The 22,932-nt window shown below is 38.1% G+C and overlaps 1 protein-coding gene across 1 annotated transcript in view; it reads left to right on the top strand.

The window, feature by feature from the left end:
• The window catches only part of SUGCT (succinyl-CoA:glutarate-CoA transferase), an 866,747-nt gene that overhangs the window by 280,067 nt on the left and 563,748 nt on the right, over nucleotides 1-22,932 (top strand). The window contains exon 10 of the mRNA XM_019710224.2: nucleotides 18,088-18,159. Coding sequence (XP_019565783.2) covers nucleotides 18,088-18,159 — 72 coding nt within the window. The remainder of the gene's footprint in view (nucleotides 1-18,087; nucleotides 18,160-22,932) is intronic.

Below are 22,932 nucleotides of genomic sequence, written 5' to 3'. Positions count from 1 at the left end.
CACTCACCTCCCCAGGGAATCTTCCACAGTGAGAAATCAGAGCAGGGCAAGAGAAAATAAAACACTCCAGTACTACCTAGTGGAAAACAAAACAAAGACTCTTTCATATCAATTTGCTGCTGAGCTCATTCCCATAAATATCTAGGAGGAGAAATAACTCATCAAATGCCATGAACAACCAACGTAACAAGGCAGTTCAGAACGAAATTAAAAAATCTCCAGAAAATAAAGACATGGAAGTATGGACTTAAATGACAGGGAATTCAAGATTGCTGTCCTGAAAAAACTCAACGAGATGCAAGGAAACTCAGATAGGAAGTTTAATGAACTCACAAATAAAATCAATAAACAAATATTTTACCAAAGAGATTGAAACTTTCAAAAAGAGCCAAGTAGAAATTTTGGAGCTGAAGAACTCAATAAAAGAGATGAAGAATGCAATAGCGAGCTTAGGAAATACAGCAGACTGGATGGAGGAAAGAATTCGTGATATAAGAGATGGAAATCTGGAAATGATACAGATAGAAGGAGAGACCTGAGAGTTAAAAGAAATGAAAGAACTCTACAAGGCCTATCTCACAGAGCAATATAAGAATAATGGGCATACCAAAATGAGAAGAGAGGGAGAAGGGAACAGAGAGCCTATTAAAACATAGTCAGTGAGAACTTCCCAAAATTGTGGAAAGAACTGAATCCTCGAATCCAAGAAGCAAACAGAATACCTAATTATCTCAGCCTAAGAAAACCTTCCCCAAGGCACACTATATTAAAACTATCAAAAATTAATGACAAAGAAAGAATTCTCAAGGCAGCCAGGGAAAAGAAGATGGTAACTTATAAAGGAAATCCCATTTGATTATCATCAGATTTTTAGCAGAAACCATAAGCTAGGAAGTAGTGGAATCAAATATTCAGACTATTGAAAGGGAAAAATTGCCAGCCAAGAGTAATGTATCAGCAAAGTTACCCTAGAGATATGAAGGAGTAATAAAGACCTTTCCAGACATACAGAAGCTGAGGGAATTTTCTACCACAAGGCCTGCATTACAGGAAATACTGGAGGGGGTTATTCAACCTGAAACAAAAAGCCCCCAAGAACACAAAACTGTGAGTGAGATGACTGACAGACAGAGAGAAGCAGAACATGGCAGCCCCTATTCAGAATAGGGCCCTATACACTTACATATAACATGAAGGTGGAAGGAGGTAAAAACATGAAAAAGAAGAAGAAGACAATGGCTACTGCAACTCAGAAATGAACTCACAGCATAAATAAGGATAATTTGTGACAACAAAAACATATAAGAGGACGGGGTAAAGGTCTGAATTTGAAAAGGGAAATGGAGGTAAGATGCATGCATAAGAAAAAGCACTACTGTATATATGAAACTTTCTTTTACATAAACTCAGTGGTAACCACTCAATAAAAAAATCTAGAACTGAGACACATACATATAAAAAAAGAGGAAACTGGAAAAAAAAAATCACAGAAGCCCAACAAACTACAATAACAGACAGAAAACACAAGGGCAAAGAAACAGTGGGGACACTGAGCTACCAGAAAACAAAAGATAAAATGGTTATAGGAAATCCTCACATATCAATAATCACTCTAAGTGTGAATGGTCTGAACTCACCAATAAAAAGGCACAGAGTAGCAGATTGGATCAAAAAACAAAGCTTAACCATATATTGCCTCCAAGAGTCATATCTCAGCTGCAAGAACAAATACAGGGTCAAAGTGAAAGGTTGGAAAAGGATACTCCAACCACATGACATACAGAGAGAAGCGAATGTATCCATACTTATATCTGAGGAAACAGACTTCAGGATAAACAGGTAACAAGAGACAAAGATAGACATCTCATAATGATAAAGGGGACAAATACAACAAAAGACATAACACTTATCAATATATGTATGCTCCCAGTCAGGGAGCACCAAAATGTACAAAGCAACTACTAACAGAACTAAAGGGAGAAACTGACGAAAACACAGTTATACTAGGGAACCTAAATACTCACATTGACAGCTATGGATAGCTCATCCAACAGAAAATCAATAGGGAAATATCAGCCTTAAATGACACTTAAACCAAATGGACACAATTGACATTTACCGAGCTTTTTAACCCAGAACACCAGATTATACATTTTTTAGTGCACATGGAACATTTCCAAGGATAGACCTCATGTTGGGATCAAAACTAGACTCCACAAGTTTAATAAGATTGAAATCATACCAAGCATATTCTCCAACCACAATGTTTTGAAAGTGGAAATCAACTGCAAAAAGAAAGCGAGAAAAACCACAAATATGTGGAGATTAAACAACATGCTACTAAAGAATGAATAAAAAGGAGCAATAAAAGGACAGGTCAAGAGATACATACAAATAAATGAGAGTGAAAATAAAACATCAAAACTTTTGGGATGCTGCAAAAGTGGCAATTAGATGGAAATTTGTATCATTACAGGCCTATCTCAAGAAACAAGAAGTATCCCATATACACAACCTCACATTACATCTTAAAGAACTAGAAAAAGAAGAACAAATGAAACCCAAAGTCAGTAGAAGGAAGGAAATAGTAAATATTAGAGCAGAATTAAGTGAAGTAAAGAACAAAAAGGCAATAGGAAAAATTAACACAACAAAAAGCTGGTTCTTTGAAAAGACTAATAAAATTGACAAATCCTTGGCTGGTCTCATTATGGAAAAGTGAAAAAAGACACAAATAAAATCAGAAATGAAAGAGGAGTAGTTATGGCAGATACCACAGAAATACAAAGGATCATACAAGAATATTATGAAGGACTATATGCCACCAGATTCAATAACTTAGAGGAAATGGACAAGTTCTTAGAAACATATAGCCTTCCTAGACTGAATCACAAAGAACTGGAAAACTTAAATAGACCATTCAACAATAAGGAAATTGAAAATCATCCAAAACTTCCCCAAAAGCAAAAGTGCAGGACCAGATGGCTTTACCAGTGAATTCTAGCAAACATTCAAAGATGAGTAAATGCCTGTCCTCAAATTTTTACAAAAAAAACTGAAGAAGAGGCAATATTTCCTAACTCATTTTATGAGGCCACCATTACCCTGATACCAAAACCTGGTAAGGATAACACACACACAAAAAGAAAACTACAGACCAATTTCTCTCATGAATACAGATGCAAAAATCCTAAACAAAATTCTAGCAAATCGAATACAACAATACATCACTATCAAGTAGGGTTCATTCCATGGGCACAAGGTTCAACATACGCAAATTGATCAGTGTGATACACCACATAAACAAAATAAAGTTTAAAAATCATATGATCATATCAATAGATGCAGAAAAAGCATTTGACAAGATACAACATCCGTTTATGATTAAAATACTTAATAAAATGGGTATAGAAGGAAATTACCTCATTGTAATAAAGACCATGTATGACAAATCCTCAGCTAATATACTTAATAGTGAAAAACTAAAAGCTTTTCCTCTAAGATCAGGAACAAGACAGGGATGTCCCCCTGACCCCCACTGTTATGCACCATAGTATTGGATGTCCTAGCCAGAGCAATCAGGCAAGAGAAAGAAATAAAAGGCACCCAAATTGGGAATGAAGAAGTTAAATTGTCACGTTTTGCGGAAGACATGATTCTTTACATATACTCACAAAATCCTAAAGACCCCACCAAAACCCTCTTGGAAACAATAAACAAATACAGTAAAGTTGCAGAATAAAAAAATCAATGTCTAAAAAGCCATCTCATTCCTATATTAACAATGGAAATTTCAGGAAAAGAAAAAAAAAATCCTTTTGCAATTTCAACAACAAAAAATACCTAGGAATAAATTTAACAAAGAATGTGAAGGAATTATACACTGAAAATTATAAGACGTTATTAAAAGGTATTGAAGGAGACACAAATTAATGGAAAAATATTCCATGTTCATGCATTGGAAGAATGAACATAGTTAAAATGGCCATATTACCCAAAGCAATCTACAGCTTTAATGCAATCCCCATCAAAATTTCAATGGCATTTTAAAAAAGAAATAGAGCAAAAAAATCATCAGATTTGTATGGAATCACAGAAGACCTCAAATATGCAAAGCAATCCTGAGTAAAAAGAACAAGGCCGGAGGTATTAAAATTATATTGGAAAGCAACAATAATCAAACCAGCATGGTATTGGCAGAGAAACAGACACACAGAGCTATGGAACACAATTGGGAACTTAGAAATAAACCCACGTATGTATGGGCAAATAATTTTCGACAAAGGAGCCAAAAACCTACAATGGAGAAAAGAAAGCCTCTTCAATAAATGGTGCTGGGAAAATTGGAAAGTCACATGCTAAAGAATGAAACTAGACTGCTATCTGTTACCATGTAGCAAAATTAACTCAAAATGGATCAAACACCTAAATATAAAACCTGTAGCAATATAAGCTGCATAGAAGAAAGCATAGGTACTAAAATTAGGCACCTTGGGTTGAAAGAGGATTTTATAAATTTGACCTCAAAGGCAAGGGAAGTAAAAGCCAAAATAAATGAATGGGACTATATCAAACTAAAAAGCTTCTGCACAGCAAAAGAAACCATCAACAAAACAAAGAGGCAACGAACCAAATGGGAGAAGATATTTGCAAACAACACCTCTGATTAGGGACTAATATCCAAAATACATAAAGAGCTCATACAACTCAACAGCAAAAAAACCCTAACAATCCAATTAAAAAGTGGGCCACGGACCTGTACAGACTCTTCTCCCAAAAAGACATACAAACAGCCTACAGATACATGTAAAAATGCTCACCTTCACTAGCCGTTAGGGAAATGCAAATCAAAACCATAATGCGATACCACCTCACACCTGTTAGAATGATTATTATCAACAAGACAAATAATAAGTGTTGTAGAGGCTGTGGAGAAAAAGGAAACCTCATACACTGTTGGTGGGAATGTACATTGGTATAGCTGCTATGAAAACAGTATGGAGGTTCCTCAAAAAATTAAGAATAGAATTACCATGTGACCCAGCAATTCCTCTTCTGGGTGTCTATCCCAAAAATCTGAAAACATTTATCCATAAAGATATATGTTCTCCTATGTTCATTACAGAATTTATCACAGTGGCCAAGGCATGGAAACAACTGAAGTATCCTTCGATAGGTGATTGATTAGATAACGATGGAATACTACTCTGCCATAAGAAAGATGAAATAGTGCCATTTGCGACAACATGGATGGATCTTGAGATTATAATGCTAAGTGAAATAAGTCAAGACAGAAAAAGTCGACAACCATATGACTTCACTCATATGTGGGATATAAAACTGAAAGCAACAAACGAACAAGACAAACTAACAAAGTAACAAAAACAACAGTTTAGTGGTTACCAGAAAGTAAGGGGTTGGGGATTAGTAGAAGAGGGTAAAGGGGGTCAAATATATGGTGACGGAAGGAAATTCACTTTGGGTAGTTAACACACAATGCAGTATATAGGTGATGTATTATAGAATTGTATATCTGAAACCTACATAGTTTTATTAACCAATGTCACCCCAATAAATTCAATAAAAACAAAATTAAAAAACTATAGATATTTGCCCCTGCTCTTTTCATGTAGAAGCAATTGTATTTTCCTCCTGAAGCTTGACTTCCTTATATAAGAGACACCCAAGTGGTGAGTGTTTGCAGCCCAATTCAGTGCTTTTGATTTTAATTATCCCAAAGATGGAAATCCTGCCAGTGGGGTGAGAGCATGGCATGTTGTCACTTACCTTGCCTGATATGGAGAGTGAGGCAATCAAGGGAGTGAGGAGAGAAAGATGGGTGATTTGCAGAGTGGATGAGGGCCCAGGCATCAGGATCTAAAGGGTTAAAATGCACTATGTAGAGCTCAGTATATTAGTAATTATTTAATAGTAATGATATTTATTGAGTCCCAACCTCTTATCAGCAACTATTCTATGCACCTTACACTGTGGCTCAATTCCCTTGAAATTGTTTCATTTCAATAATCACTGAGTGAAGCATTTTACCTTCTGACCATCTGTAGTTTCCTGTTCTACCGTGCTCTTACTATGACTGTTTTTTGACTTCATCAGGATTTATCCACTGACACGTCTCCCTTTGCCCTATCCATACCACCTCCTGTTTTCACCACCTTCCATATCCAGATTGTCCATGGCTCATTGTTCAATAACATCCTGGGTATTTTTCTAATTTTCCTAAATCTGTATCTTTTTTTCATATTATTCTGGCAAAACCCTAAACCTAGTGAATATAAATATTCATTTATTGTGTGTAACTGGGAGATAATGGAGAAAGGCATTCAGTTGGGTTCTCAAATCTTCAGCGTTCCAGTTGTGTTTATCTGGTGACTCTGTTCTACCACTCTCTTCCATGATACATCGGAACGTCTCTGTTCAGTCTTCTAGTCTCATATCTCCCAGCCCTACTCAGTTGATGGCCTCCACCCTTCTTTTATCAGCAAGTACATAGACCCAGTTGGAACTTCCTCAGCTTCCTGCCACCATACTGACATGGGGACCTGCCTCTGCATTGTAGTCAACCTGTATTCTCAGTCCCTTGCTCATTTTCCCCTTTCACAGCCACACTTCTCAAACAGATATTTGCATGTGCTCTCTCCATTTCCTTAACTGTTACTTAGTCCTTGATTCCCTTCAAACTGCATTCTGTCTGCATTGTGACACCAGGGAATCATTTACCGAGATCACGAAAGACCACCTGTGGGCATTCTTTTGCCCCACCTCACTGTCTGGCTAACTCCTCTTCTCCCAGGTCTTCCAGTGGGGATGGTCTTCAGACTCATCCTTAGCTCCTTTTTCCTTTACTCTACAGTTTGAACTCTGTTTCTAAATGGCCCCATCTATGTGATGGCTTTAGTAATAGGTTAGAATCAAATGACTCCCAAGTGTTATCTACAGTTCCGACTTTCATCTGGTCCTCAACTCCTACTCATTTGAAATTTCTCCTGGAATATCTCAAAATATCCTCAGAAACCTAAACACCATACACTCCACCTTCTTCTCCCTTAACCTTCAACTCTCAACCATCATATTCAAGTCATTACCAACTCCAGTCAATTTTACCACTTAGTACTTCTTGACCCTATTTCCTTCCATCTTTGTTGTCAGGGCCCTAATATAATACACCAGCATCTTAAAAAAAAACTTAAAAATATTGAGATAATTTTAGATTTACATGTATTTTAAGAAATAATAGAGACAGATCCTGTGTACTTTTTATCCCGTTTACTCCAATGGCAATATCTTGCAACACTGTAGTACAATATCACAACCAGGATGTTACCACTGATACAGCCAAGATACAGAACATCATCATCATGATAAGGATGCTTCCTGTTGTCTTTTTTTTTTAAAAAAAAACAAAAAGTCTTTTGAGCAGTTTTAGGTTCACAGACAAATTGAACAAAAGGTACAGAGATTTTCAATATATCCCCTCCCTTACACATGTAAAGACTCCCCCACTCCCCTCACCCCAGAGTATGTTTGTTACATCTGATGAACCTACAGTGACACATAATAGTCATCCAAAGTCCATAGTTTACATTAGCGTTCCCTCTTGGTGTTGTACATTCTATCGGTTTGGACAAATACATAATGACATGTATCCATCATAATGGATAGGATCACACAGAGTATTTTCACTGCCCTAAAAATCCTCTGTGCTCTGCTTATTCATCCCTCTCTCTCACCCTGCTCCAGAAACTACTGATCTTTTTACTGTATCCATAGTTTTGCCTTTTCCAAAATGTCATACTCGTATATTTGGGATCATACAACATGGAGCTTTTTCAGATTGACCTCTTTCACTTAGTAATATTCATGTAAGATTCTTCCATGTCTTTTTATGGCTCGATAGCTCATTTCTTCTTAATGCTGAATAATAGTTGTCTGGATGTGTCACAGTTTATTTATTCATTTGTCTGCTGAAGGACATCTCCTTATCAAATGGTCACTTGGCCACACCTTCAATGTTTTCTTCTGACCACATTTTCTCATTTTTCACAGTATAGATAGGCTGTGAGCTTTCCAAATCCTTAATTTCTGTTTTCTTTTTGCTTAACAATTCTGTCTTTTAGTCATTTCTCTTTTTTTTACATCATACTATAACAGTCAGGAGGAGCCAAGTTGTACTTCAGTACTTTGCTTAGGAAGAGCTTTAGCTAAATATCCAATTTCATCACTTGCCAAGTTCTACCTTCCACAAAACACTAGAACATGAACATAGTTCAGCTAAGTTTTTGCCATTTTATAACAAGGATCACCTTTCCTCCAGTTTCCAATAACATGGTCCTCATTTTCATCCTAGACCTCATCAAAATGATCCTTATTTCCACCAGCATTCTATTTAGGATGGCATAGGTATTCTCTAAGAAGTCTAAGGCTCTCTCTACAGTTTTCCTCTTTCTTTCTGAGCTCTCACCAGAATTCTCCTTAAAGTTTTGTTCAAGGCAATGTAGATTTTGTTCCATCATGTACCTCAGAACTCTTCTAGTCTCTACCAATTACCTAGTTCTAAAGATGCTTCCATATTTTTATTTTTTATTTTTGAACTGCAGCACTCAACTTCTCAGTATCAATGTCTTAGTTCATTAGGGCTGCTATAACAATATGTAGACTGCGTGGCTTAAACAACAAGCATTTATTTCTCACAGTTGTTGAGGCTAGGGGGTTCAAGATCAAGGCAGTGACAGATTTGGTGCCTGGTGAGGACCTATTTCCTGGTGCATAGGTGGTCATGTTCTTGCTCCTTATACCATCATATTGGGTTAGGATTTCTTTTTTTTTTTTTTTTTAATTAAATTTATTGGGGTGACAATTGTTAGTAAAATTACATAGATTTCAGGTGTACAATTCTGTATTACATCATCTATAAATCCCATTGTGTGTTCATCACCCAGAGTCAGTTCTCCTTCCATCACCATATATTTTATCCCCCTTACCCTCATCTCCCACCCCCCACCCCCCGCCCCTGTTACCCTCTGGCAACCACTAAACTATTGTCTGTGTCTATGAGTTTCTGTTTCTCATTTGTTTGTCTTGTTCTTTTGTTGTTTTTGGTTTATATACCACATATCAGTGAAATCACATGGTTCTCTGCTTTTCTGTCTGACTTGTTTCGCTCAGCATTACTCTCTCAAGATCCATCCATGTTGTCACAAATGTTCCTATATCATCTTTTCTTACTGCGAATAGTATTCCATTGTGTATATATACCACAACTTCTTTATCCATTCATCTATCGAAGGACATTTTGGTTGTTTCCATGTCTTGGCCACCGTAAACAAAGCTGCAATGAACATTGGAGCACACGTGTCTTTATCTCTAAATGTTTTCAGATTTTTTGGGTAGATACCCAGAAGAGGGATTGCTGGGTCATATGGCAATTCTATTCGTAATTCTTTGAGAAACCTCCACACTGCCTTTCATAACGGCTGCACCAGTCTGCATTCCCACCAACAGTGTATGAGGGTTCCTTTTTCTCCACAGCCTCTCCAACATTTGTTATTATTTGTCTTGTTGATGATAGCCATTCTGACTGGGGTGAGGTGATATCTCATTGTGGTTTTGATTTGCATTTCTCTGATGATTAGTGATGTTGAGCGATTTTTCATATGTCTATTTGCCATTTGTATGTCCTCTTTGGAGAAATGTCTCTTCAAGTCCTCTGCCCATTTTTCAATTGGGTTGTTTGTTTTTTTGTTGTTGAGTTGCATGAGTTCCTTGTATATTCTGGATACTAGCCCCTTATCGGAGGCACTGTTTGCAAAAATCTTCTCCCATTCAGTTGGTGGCCTCTTTATTTTGTCAATGGTTTCTTTTGCTGTGCAGAAGCTTTTAAGTTTCATATAGTCCCATTTGTTTATTTTAGCTTTTACTTCCATTGCCTTTGGAGTCAAGTTCATAAAATGCTCTTTGAACCCAAGGTCCATAAGTTTAGTACCTATGTTTTCTTCTATGCAGTTTATTGTGTCAGGTCTTATGCTTAAGTCTTTGATCCATTTTGAATTAACTTTGGTACATGGTGACAAATAGCAGTCCAGTTTCATTCTTTTGCACGTGGCTATCCAATTCTCCCAGCACCATTTATTGAAGAGGCTGTCTTTGCTCCATTGTATGTTTTTAGCTTCTTTGTCAAAAATTATCTGTCCATATTTATGTGGTTTTATTTCTGGGTTCTCAATTCTATTCCATTGGTCTATGTGTCTGTTTTTCTGCCAATACCATGCTGTTTTGATTATTGTAGCCCTGTAGTACAAGCCAAAGTCAGGAAGTGTGATACCTCCATTATTGTCCTTTTTTTCTTAAGATTGCTTTGGCTATTCGGGGTCTTTTGTGGTTCCAAACAAATCTGATGATTTTTTGTTCTATTTCTTTAAAATATGCCATTGGGATTTTGATGGGGATTGCATTGAATCTGTATATTGCTTTGGGTAATATGGCCATTTTAACTATGTTGATTCTTCCAATCCATGAGCACGGAATGTCTTTCCATTTCTTTGTGTCTTCTTCAATTTCTTTCAAAAATGTCTTATAGTTTTCAGCATATAGGTCTTTCACATCCTTGGTTAAGTTTATTCCTAGGTATTTTATTCTTTTTGCTGCAATTGCAAAAGGAATTGTTTTTTGTATTTCTTTTTCTGAGATTTCATTGTTAGTATATAGGAAGGCAATGGACTTTTGTGCGTTGATTTTGTAGCCGCAACTTTACTGTATTCGTTGATTGTTTCTAATAGCTTTTTGGTGGAGTCTTTAGGGTTTTCTATATATAGCATCATGTCATCTGCAAAGAGTGATAATTTAACTTCTTCATTCCCAATTTGGATGCCTTTTATTTCTTTCTCTTGCCTGATTGCTCTGGCAAGGACTTCCAACACTATGTTGAAAAGCAGAGGTGATAGGGGACATCCCTGTCGTGTTCCTGAACGTAGAGCAAAGGGCTTCAGTTTTCTCTCATTAATTATGAGATTAGCAGAGGGCTTGTCATATATGGCCTTTATTATGTTAAGGTATTTTCCTTCTATACCCATTTTATTAAGTGTTTTAATCATAAATGGATGTTGTATCTTGTCAAATGCTTTTCTGCATCAATTGATATAATCATATGATTTTTGTCCTTTATTTTGTTTATGTGATGTATCACATTGATGGATTTGTGATGTTGAACCATCCTTGTGCCCGGGATGAACCCCACTTGGTCGTGATGAATAATCTTTTTAATGCATTGTTGTATTCGATTTGCTAGAATTTTATTTAGGATTTTTGCATCGGTATTCATTAGAGATATTGGTCTGTAGTTTTCTTTTTTGTGCTGTCCTTACCAGGTTTTGGTATCAGGGTAATGTTGGCCTCATAAAATGAGTTAGGGAGTACTGTCTCTTCTTCAATTTTTTGGAAGAGTTTGTGCAGAATTGGTATTAGATCCTCTTTGAAGGTTTGGTAGAATTCACTAGTGAAGCCATCTGGTCCCGGACTTTTGCTTTTGGGAAGGTTTTGGATGACTGATTCAATTTCGTTACTGGTGATCGGTCTGTTTAGATTTTCCAGTTCTTCATGGTTCAGCCTTGGAAGGCTATATGTTTCTAAGAACTTGTCCATTTCTTCTAGGTTGTTGAATTTGGTGGCATATAGTCCTTCATAGTATTCTTGGATGATCCTTTGTATTTCTGTGGTGTCCGTGATAACTTCCCCTTTTACGTTTCTGATTTTGTTAATCAGTGTCTTCTCTTTTTATCTTAGTAAGTCTAGCCAAGGGTTTGTCAATTTTGTTAATCTTTTCAAAGAACCAGCTCTTTGTCATATTAATTTTTTCTATTGTCTTTTTGTTCTCTATTTCATTTAGTTCTGCTCTAATTTTTGTTATTTCCTTTCTTCTGCTGACCTTGGGTTTTACTTGTTCTTCTTTTTCTAGTTCTTTAAGGTGTAACATGAGGTTATTTATTTGGGAGTTTTCTTGTTTCTTGAGATAGGCCTGTAATGAGATAAATTTCCCTCTTAAAACTGCTTTCGCTGCATCCCAAAAATTTTGGTAGGATGTATTTTCATTGTCATTTGTTTCTATGTATCTTTTGATCTCTCCTCTAATTTCTTCTTTGACCCAGTCCTTCTTTAAAAGTATGTTGTTTAATCTCCATGTATTTGTGTTTTTTCCACTTTCTTTTTATAGTTGATATCCAATTTCAAAGCCTTGTGATCAGAGAATATGCATGGTATGATTTCAATCTTCTTAAATTTGTTGAGACTGATTTTATGTCCCAATATATGGTCTATCCTTGAGAATGTTCCATGTACACTAGAAAAGAATGTATAGTCTGATGTTTTAGGATGAAGTGCTCTATAAATGTCAATTATGTCCATTTCATCTAATGTGTCATTTAGGGCTACTATTTCGTTATTTATTTTCTGTTTGGATGATCTATCCATAGCTGTCAATGATGTATTTAAGTCCCCTAGTATAATTGTGTTTTGGTCAATTTCTCCCTTTAGTTCTGTTAGTAGTTGCTTGGTGTATTTGGTGCTCCCTGATTGGGGGCATAAATATTGATGACTGTTATGTCTTCTTGTTGTACAGTCCCTTCACCATTATGAAATGTCCATCTTTGTCTCTTGTTATCTTTTTCACCTTGAAGTCTGTTTCATCTGATATCATTATGGCTACACCTGATTTTCTCTGGGTACCATTTGCTTGGAGTGTCAATTTCCACCCTTTCACTTTGAGTCTATGCTTGTCCTTGTAGCTGAGATGTGTCTCTTGGAGACAGCATATGGTTGGGTTTAGTTTTTTGATCCAATCTGCTACTCTGTGCCTTTTTATTGGTGAGTTCAGTCCATTTACATTTAGGGTGATTATTGATATGTGAGGATTTCCTGTCATTCTATCCTTAGTTTTCTGGTAAGGTTGTGTCTCCATTGTTTCTTTGCCTTTTTGTTGTCTATTATTTCTGTGTGGTGGTATTCTATGATGTTTCCCTCTGTTTCTTCTTTTATTTCAGTATATATTTCAATTCTGGATTTATTTTGAGTGGTTACCCTTAAGTTTATGTAAAAGAAAGTTTGATATTTAGAGTATTCCATTTTCTTCAGCACACTTTCTCCATTCCCATATTCCGGTTCAGGCCTTTACTCTCCCCCTTTTTGAGTTGTGGTTGCCACAAATTGTCCCTGTTGATGGTGGTCGAATAGCCTCCTTTAGTATTTCTTGTAGTGCAGGTCGTGTATTAGAAAATTCCCTCAGCTTCTGTATGTCTGGAAAGGTCTTTATTCCTCCTTCATATCTAAAGGATATCTTTGCTGGATATATTATTCTTGGCTCATGGTTTCTCTCTTTCAATAGTTTGAATATTTGGTTCCACTCCCTCCTGGCTTGTAGAGTTTCTGCTGAAAAATCTGATGATAATCTAATGGGCTTTCCTTTGTAAGTTACCGTCTTCTTTTCCCTGGCTGCCTTGAGGATTCTTTCTTTGTCGTTGATTTTAGACAGCTTCAATACAATGTGCCTTGGAGAAGGTCTGTTGGGATTGAGGTAACTAGGTGTTCTATTTGCTTCTTGGATTCGAGGGTCCAGTTCTGTCCACAAATTTGGGAAGTTCTCATCGACAATTTGTTTGAATATATTCTCTGTTCCTTCTCTCTTTCTTCTCCTTCTGGTATGCCCATTATTCTTATATTGCTCTTTCTGATGGAGTCAGAAAGTTCTTGTAAGTTCTTTCATTTCTTTTAAGTCTCAAGTCTCTTTCTTCTTCTATTTGTGTCATTTCCAGGTTTCTATCTTCGATGTCACTGATTCTTTGCTCCATCTGGTCAACTCTACTACCTAAGCTGGTTATTTCATTCTTAATTTCTTCTATTGAGTTCTTAATCTCCAGAAATTCTATTTGGTTCTTTTTAAAATTTCAATCTCTTTCGTAAAATGCTCATGCTGTTCTTTGATTGAGTTTCTGAGTTCCTTTAACTGCCTATCTGTGTTTTCTTGTATCTCGTTGAGTTTTTCAGAACTGCAATCTTGAATTCTCTGTCATTTAAGTCACATATTTCTGTATCTTTAAGTGCCTTCTCTGGAGATTTTTCACTTTCTTTCTGAGCTATCTTGTTGCCTTGGTTATTCATGGCGATTACTGGTTTACTATTTCTCTTCCTAGACATCTACAGGAGTGACTTCTGCAACAGGTTGATAGAAAGCGGTCTTTCTTTTGTTTGCCAGTACTTGTTGGTAGAATGTTTTATTATTTCTCCAACTGCAACTTATTTTCTTCTCCCACACAGTAGTGCTATGTTTTCTCTGCACTATTCCAACTTCTCACGCAAGGGGATTCCCTGGGAGACGGGCTTCTCCTCTGTTAATAGTTCGTCTAGGTCACAGGGCGCAGTGTCCCGGTGGGTATCGGAGAGCTTTTGATGTTGGAAAGCTCTTCCAGCTGCTGATTCAGAGCCCGTATATTTCAGCAGTTCTGTTTACTCCTGCAGGGATCCGCCCAGATAGGTGGGGCCAGGGGTGGGGTGAGCTGTGAGAGGTGGCCCAGAGCAATGGCGGCGACCCCCACCACAGCCGGTCCTGCTTCCACTGGTCTCTCCCCTTTGCTGGAACTAGTTGGGCTGTGAATTTGTGTCTGCGGTCCACAGATCTCAAAACAGCAAATTTTCTGTTGTTTTGATCTGACACCGCCACTGTTTCGCTTCTAGCACCGGGCAGGTGGGGGCGGGGCGAGCTCTGGGAGGGTAGGGAGGGGGCGGCTAGTCTCAGTGCCCAAGGCTCCACTCTCCGCTTGGCAGTGTGGGCCCAAACCACCGTCTTCAGCCCCCCTCCCCCAGTCTTCTCTCCAAGGTCCCTGCCGCGAGCGTTGGGCCCAGCCGTGCTACATGCTGTCCCCTCAGCCCTGTGGAGCCCTGGCGGAGCCCTAGCAGTCCGATTTCTCCCTCACTCGCAGCTGCAGTAGTTCCGGGAAGCAGCGAGCTCGGCGCACTGAGCTAGGTCTGCGTCCTGCGCCCGCGCGGCTCCGTCTCCGCGCACTTCTCCCTTTCCTCCTCCTCCCTCCACTCGCGCGAATCTCCCACCTGTAGGTGATTTCAGTCGGTAGTGGGCCTCTTCATGTTGCCTGTCTGCTGTGCAGGGAGTCCTTTGTGGAGTTTTTGTTGTTCGATTCTTTGTAAATTCCGGGGGAGCTTTACAGAGGCTCACCTCACGCCGCCATTTTTCCGGAAGTCTACCTGGGTTAGGATTTCAACATACCAATTGGCGTTGGGGGACATAAACATTCAGTCTACAGTACAATGTAATATTTTTAGAGAAATTTATTTAAAATATATTTATTAAACCACAGTGTAGCAACAAAAACAAGGAACAAATAAGTATTTAAAGCTTTCAGAATCTTACCTTCATTCCCACAAATCTATGTGGTGGTCTTCAGTCTAATTGTATTCTGGTGGCCTAGTTGCTATTAAGTCTTCACTTTCCTGTGATCATTAACTAGTTATCTCTGCCTAAAATGAAAAAAAGTTGGATTTGGAAAAGATGTATTTTATGGTATGGTTTAGGATTACAGGTATTTGTTCATTCATTTAAAGGAAATGAACACACCCCAAAATGTAAACTTGTTGAATATGTCACTAAAATTTTGAAAATCTTTCTGTGCATTATACTTGGCAACACACATTGTTACTTCACATCACTTATCTACTCCCTGACTCACTCTTTCTCTGCAAAAAAAGAGAGCAAACAGCCTGTGTACCTTCATAGTCATCAGTGGTTTGTTGAGACATCTCTGCTCAGAATCTTTTGTCCCTCACTCACAGTTTTATTTCAGATTCCTTTTCAATAGTTTGAGAACACTAATGCATTATTTATAACACTAACTTTGTTTTGTCCTGTGGACAAGGAAAATAAACATTTAAAATAGTGCATGTGATACCTTCTTAGTCATATTATTACCAAATCAAGCAAAAATGTAAATAAAATAAAACTCTGTTAAAGTGTTTTTCTTGATCCATTTTAGCCACAGTTCTTTTACATGGAAGCAGTCATTTGATTCACTCATTAACATTTTACAAGCATTTATTAATTGCCTAATATTCTTCAGATATCATGTTAGGCCTAGTAGGAACAATAAAAGAAAAACTACAGTCTGCCAGCTGCAGTCTAACAGCACTGTGCAACTGTCCAATTTTCTGCAATGACGGAAGTGTTCTCTTTCTGTGCTAATATGGTGGCCACTGGCCACATGTGGCTATTGACTGCTTGACACGAAACTAGTGTATCTGTGGAATCGAAATGTTAATTTAATTTTTCTTAATAACAGCTTTATTGAGAATTCACATACATTTCACCCATTCAAAGTATAGAATTCAGTGGTTCTTAGTGTATTCTGAGTTGTGCAGTCATTACCACAATCAATTTTGAATATTTTCATCACCGACAAAAAAAAACCTCGATATTAGTTAGCAGTAACTCCCAAATTCCCACAATTTCCTCAGCCCTAGGCAGCCACTAATCTTTCTGTCTCCATAGATTTGTCTATTTTGTACTTTTCATATAAGTGGAATCACAATGTATAATCTTTTTTGACTAATTTAATTTTAGTTTATTTAAATTCAATAGCCACATGTGGCTAGTGGTTACCATAAGAAGCAAGTGAACTAAAAGGCCAAATGCAGATGCTTAAGGAATCCTGAAGGCTGAGGAGGAGATAATTCTGAGAAAGAGGCATGAAACAGGTCAGAGAGATTGGAGGTGAACCCAGACAGAGCTTAAGAGATAAGACAGTTCCTGAAGGATAGGATGGGTAATAGTACTAAGTAGTACAGAGGGGTCAAGGAAAGAATCTCAGTGTACTGATAGCATATGAATCCTGATGACAGAGGGCATTGGAATATCACTGGTGGTTGATGAAGAAGTGTAGGCAGCTGGCACTTACATATCATTTAGAGATGGGGGGAAGGAAAAAAATTTCAAGATAGCTTGAGAGGGGTGTCAGGATTGATGGAGATTTTGTTTTGTTGTGGTTAATAGTTTTAATGTAGGCACGAGCCTATATGTAGACAGAAGACAACGATCCAGTGGACGTGAAGAGATTCAAGGTGATTGAGTAGGGTTCTGGAGGATGTGAGTCAAGGTAGGACCGAGGTCATTAGCATAGGAGTAAGCCCTGCCAAGAAAGACGGACATCGTGTTTCTCAGAGGCAGGAGTATGTGGAGAAAAGCAGGCGAAGATCCAGAGCAGTTGCTACATAGAAAGGAAGGAAACTAAAGGAATTCATTTACGTTAAGGACAGTAGGAACAAGTCTTTCTGAGGGTAAAGTTTGGTTCCTCCAACCTGTACTGTGATCACATGTGGAAAGGGAGTGCTGAGTTATCCAGAGGGGCTAGGACTATGGGAGGTGGGAGTGGCCATTGCTTATAGGTGTTGCTGTCCAAATGAATGTGTTTCCGAAAAGGGCAGACATTTTCAGGTACATAAAGCCACATGTGGTCCAGAGATCCAGATGTGTCAATTTTCACTTACTAAAAAGTTAAAATTGCCCAAAGGTTTACATCTGAGATTTTCAAAGATGAAATGTAGCTCTATCAGCTCACTCATCCATCCTTCCTCCTTCCCTTCTTTCTTTCCTTCCTTCCTGCTTTCTTTCCCCCCCACCAATTCTTCTTACACTTTGTAGAAAACAACGTACCCTCTTTCTTTGCCCTAGAAGGAAAAATGGAAACAAAACACAAAACTTTGGGAAAATCCAATATTAATCTATACCGTAATGAATACAGAATTTCATGTTATGAGTTGTAGTAAAACTCCAAAATTCCAGTATTTTCTCTCCCCGCCCCCCCAATGTTATAACATTGGAAGAGCCAGGAAGTGCTTTGAAAATCCCAAATGAAAGTAACTATGCAAATATAAGTGGAAAATATACTGATTAGTTGGTACTGAATTAATAACATTGCTTTAGAACAGGCTTTCTGTATAAGTTTTAGAAATTAAAGCCAACTTTTGTGGTATTCTCAATATATAAAAATATGTATTTATGTGTGTATTTATTTATTTTAGGCTTTTAAAACCAAGGATGGATATCTTGTAGTTGGAGCAGGAAATAACCTGCAGTTTGCTACCCTGTGCAAGGTAATTTGTAGCCATTGGGATGGGTGGATGATACATATAACAACTCATTTAGTTTAAAGCCGGAAGGTTAAATTTTGCCTAGAAAGGTGTTGCTAAGTCTATAACCAACTCAGGACCCCCTGTTAGCACTTAAATGAATGCCATTGTCATACTTAAAAATGCTAAGTACAGGGTTTGAATCAGCACTCTGACTGTATTTTCTTTTTTTTTTGAGGTATCTGTATTTTGAAATGAAGAATCAGAGTAACTTAAATTATCCTAAAACTTGACCTGTCTACCAGTTCAGACAAAAAGGAAATGAAAATAAATAAATAAATAAATAAATAAATAAATAAATAAAAAGGAATTTTTACAGCAGGCTCTTTTTCCTTCTCTCCCTTCCTTTCACAACATGAGATCTAATTAGGCCCACATATAGTTAATCTACTACCAAATTTAATGTATTTAGCACTAGAAATTTTTAAAAAATTTTAAATTAGCTTTTGTTTAATGAGTACCTTTCTGCAAAATGCATGTTTTAAGATTTTAGCAAATAGGTATATCAGAAATATTGCTCCTCAACAAGGCCTTAAAAAAGGCCTTGGAATCATTTGAAATAATTTTATGTTGAATATACTCTAATTTTTAGTATTGCTTAGACATTTCTGAAAATGTTGATGTTTTTGCATTTATCTAGACGTTTTTGGCCTTTTCTTTTAAATTAAGGCCTTAGGTTTCAGTTCACTTTTTCCAGTTGTAACGCCAGGAATATAATCTAGTTTTTAAAAAAATATTGTTTTTGTTTTTCTTACCTGTAGGATAAGGCCTCACCTACGAAGGATGTTTTCTCTGATTGCGAGAGGTTTATTTTTTTGTACTAATCATACTATTATACCATGAGCTTTCAGTTTTATTCAGGATGCTTGTGAGTTCCTTATACAAACCTTGTTTATTGCAGTTAACTTATTATGTACAAAAATTATTTATTACCATGCCTGTTTTGTGTGAGAGTAGAACTGAAAACCACAGCAAAGGGGTGGGAAGTACCATGGAGAAGGTGACAAATGGAGATAGTTCCGATTGCGGGAAGGGCTGTAACATCTGAGGTGGGAAAGAGGGGAACTTTTATAATGGTGACTCTGAGTAAGTGTAGAGAAAATTGATTCAAACATTTGATCTGGGATCAAAGAATCCGTATTATGAACGGTCAATGTTAAAAATATGAAACATACGGAAGCTGTTGCCTATGAAGTCATTTGCGTACTCTAGCTGCAGAGATGCTATAAACGGGTACAGATTTTCTTCCTGGGCCATATGTTTTGGAGTTTGCTCTCTCCAGAAGATGGGGGGAGGAGGGAAGAGAAATCACTGGTTGACATATTCTTCTTCACTTTTGAAAATAACTGTACTGATTTCTTTTTATTTTTGATTCATTACTGCTGATTAATTTGAAACTTTTGAACTTCCTCATAAATATCCACAAGAACATTTTTTGAAAAAAGATTTTCTGAAAGCAGAATATTTGCCATAAGTTTTCGTACTAAAATGTGACTTATTGTCATGATGCATTCTGACACATTGTTTAAAAAGTAAACTATCAGAAGGCGGTAGAGAATGGCATACTTGACCTTGTTTTTTCCATATGTGAGTTAGGAATGATAATCCCTATTATGAACCGTTAAGACAATATCTATAAAACTCCTTAGGATCCTCAGAAGAAAAGTTTTATGAGTATAGGATTTTAATATTATTTACATCATTTGCTAGGCATGTTGAGCAATATTGCAATCTGATTGATTTTTTCAACCTTCATAATTATATCCTTACATGTAAACTTGTCCTAAAACCTTTTTACCTAAGAGAAATCATCTGTGTCCTTATTTTGATGCAAACTTCTCCCCACTCCCATATATAGCTAGTGGGTTTCTTATCTCATTCTGAGATGCTTGTCATTCATTCATGAGGTCCCCAGTTTTTTTTACAGCCCATCAAAATTGTTCTTTTGCCAAATCGGGTCCATCATGAAAGATAGGGCCACTCTACCTCCTGTGAAGAAATGTAGCAGATTGTCTGCCACGAATGAATAGAATTCACTTAAGTCTAATCTCCACCCCAAATAGAATTTGATACACTCTTAACTAACAGTTCTTGGGGAGGCGTCCTCTTAGGGGGCTCTTACTGTCAGGGATTAGAGTGACAGCAAGAGCATTGTGTTCAAGGCTTAGGGTTCAGAAAATCTTCCTGCATATAAAGTGAACCTTGGTTTATAACAAATCCTATTTTATGGCCCTTAACATGATACAGAAGAGTGGGGAATGTGAGCACATGTAAGCTATTTTAAACTGATTGATGCCAACACTAATGGGTATTCCTATTTGAAGTACATTGACATCCTTTTAAAAGTCATTTAGACTGAAAGTTTCTTTTATTGGAGGCAATATGCATTGGTTCTCAACTTCAGCATGCATAGGAAATCCCTGTGAGTTCCATTCCCAAAGATTTTGACTTAGTATATCTGAGATAGGGTACAGGAAACTTCAATTGTAATATGCATTGTAGTTGATTTCGGAGCAGGTGGTCTGAGGATATTATAATAATTCCATGGTATTCTGTAAGTCTCGAAACTAGTCCGATGACCTCTGGTAAAGTACTTAATCTTTGCTAAGCATTTGTGTCTTCACGATAAGATGAAGATTATAACATGTAAGTTTTGTAAGAGATTAGATAAGTAAAATACTCAGTACAGCCCTGGCTCACAGTATGCACTTACAAATAGCCTTTATGAAAATTAGGTGTGGAGATTCTGGTTCTGGGTGAGATGGAATGGGGTAAACACACTTCTCCTTGTCTCTTCCATGGAACACAGAGATAAAACCTGGACAGAATGCATGGAGCATCTATAAGAGGTCTCTGAAAAGTAGAAAATTGGGGAAGAACCCCAGAATTTGAAGTACCTCTAAATAGGCAGGAAGTTTTCCAGTCTTTCCCTCCAGTGTGAACATGGCCACCGTGGAACTTGAAACCTGGCAGTGGGTACCAGGGAACAGAGTTGAGCTTCAGGAAACGCCCTTCATTCTTGGGCGAGGAGCATGAAAGTGAACTCTGAGGTCAGAGAGCTTGTGAAAAATCTCCATTTTTCCTTCCCCATTTCCTCACGGCCCAGCTCCCAAGAAACCCTATAAGGGCAGCAACAGGTGAGCAGGAGCCAAACCTTTTTTCTTTATTGCTGAGCTGGAATCCCAGGAAAGAGGAGTGAATCCTCATTGTTTTATTCACTGTCCTCCCATGGCCTCTGCCCCAAAAGTATGCTGGGCAGTGAGGTAACTAAAGGGGGAGCTGCAAGAAACTGAAAAGAGATTGCAGAGAGGGAAGAGCTTCAGAAAGCGATCGTTAAAGTTGTTTGTGAACTGCTGTGCTCACCCCGGAGCTGCTCATACACTAGTCCAATCCTAATCAACACACCAAAGATGTTGAGAACTGAGTTAACAAATAGATGACTGTCCAGGCTGCTGGATGACCATTAAATGGGGGCACATGTGGGACAGATTTGAATAGTACTGCAAAGACTTTGAAAACTGAACCAATGCTAGAACCGAAACACCCAGAAGCGTGATTGGAATTTGCAGCCTGGACCTAACCAGGTCAACTGCTTGCTAAAAACAATAACAACAAAAAATATCTGTAGGATTTAAACAGACCCAGAGACTCATAATGTAATATTCAAAATGTCCAGGACACAAGCCAAAATTACTCAGTATATGAAGAACTAGAACTTGCATGAGAAAAGACAATCAATAAATGTCAATGCCAAGATGACACAGATGTTGGAATTAATTTGCAAAAAATTTAAAACAGCTATTATAAAAATGCTCCAACAAGCATCACAGACACAGTTGAAATAAATGGGAACATAGGGGATCTGGTCCCAGATGACAGTGTAGGAATATCCTGAACTTACCTCTCCCACAAACACATTGCATCCATACTTATAGGCAGAGAAGTACCTTTGAAAGAAGAATGTTGGGCTGACTGAACACCTTCCGCACATGAGAGAGAACACATAGACATCGATGGTAGAGATGCAGGGTATCTGGGAACCCCAAATGCACTAACGTTAAGTAGGGAGGGATCACTGAAGGGCCCATGCACAGACTCATCCACCCTGAGGCACAGCAAAAAAAAAATTGGTAGTTTAAAAGGCACCTAGACTATATGGGAAGGAAATCCATTTACTAACCATAGAACATTTTCTAAACAGGAAGGGGACTGTGGGAATTCTTTCCAATATCAGAGACCCTAGAGGGTACCATTTGTCATGCTCTCACATTTGTCATGCTCCCATTCCATGGGTGGGAGCATGACATGGGCAGGAACACAATCCAGGTGATCTGGGCACCTGGCAAAGGTCATCCCAGTGTGCTCTAGGCCCCAGTCCCACACCAGGTCTGTGACTTGCCCTCAGGACTCCCTGCAGCCCACACCCCCTCCAACTATAGTTCCCACCCCTGTGAAGCTTGTCTCCTGAACTTCCCACAGTCTAAATCAGCTCCAACTCGCTTACCAATGCGGCTCTGGCACGGCTTGCCCCCAGGACTCCTCGCAGCCTGAGCCGTCTCCAACAACAGACCCAGCCAGTCCGTCAAGGCAGCCTGGGTGAGGCTTGCCCCTGGGACTCCCTATGGCCCGTGCTTTCTGCATCTCCACCTCTAGCTGGCCTGTTACAGATACCTCGTACATGCAGTCTACAAAGGGGAAGCTCCAAAGAAGGCTCTTCCTCAAGACCAGGAGAGGTTG

This window comes from Rhinolophus sinicus, linkage group LG09, assembly GCF_036562045.2.
Source record: "Rhinolophus sinicus isolate RSC01 linkage group LG09, ASM3656204v1, whole genome shotgun sequence".
Lineage (NCBI taxonomy): Eukaryota > Metazoa > Chordata > Mammalia > Chiroptera > Rhinolophidae > Rhinolophus > Rhinolophus sinicus.
Note: the sequence above shows the minus strand (reverse complement) of the source record. Positions and strands in the feature narration are given on the sequence as shown.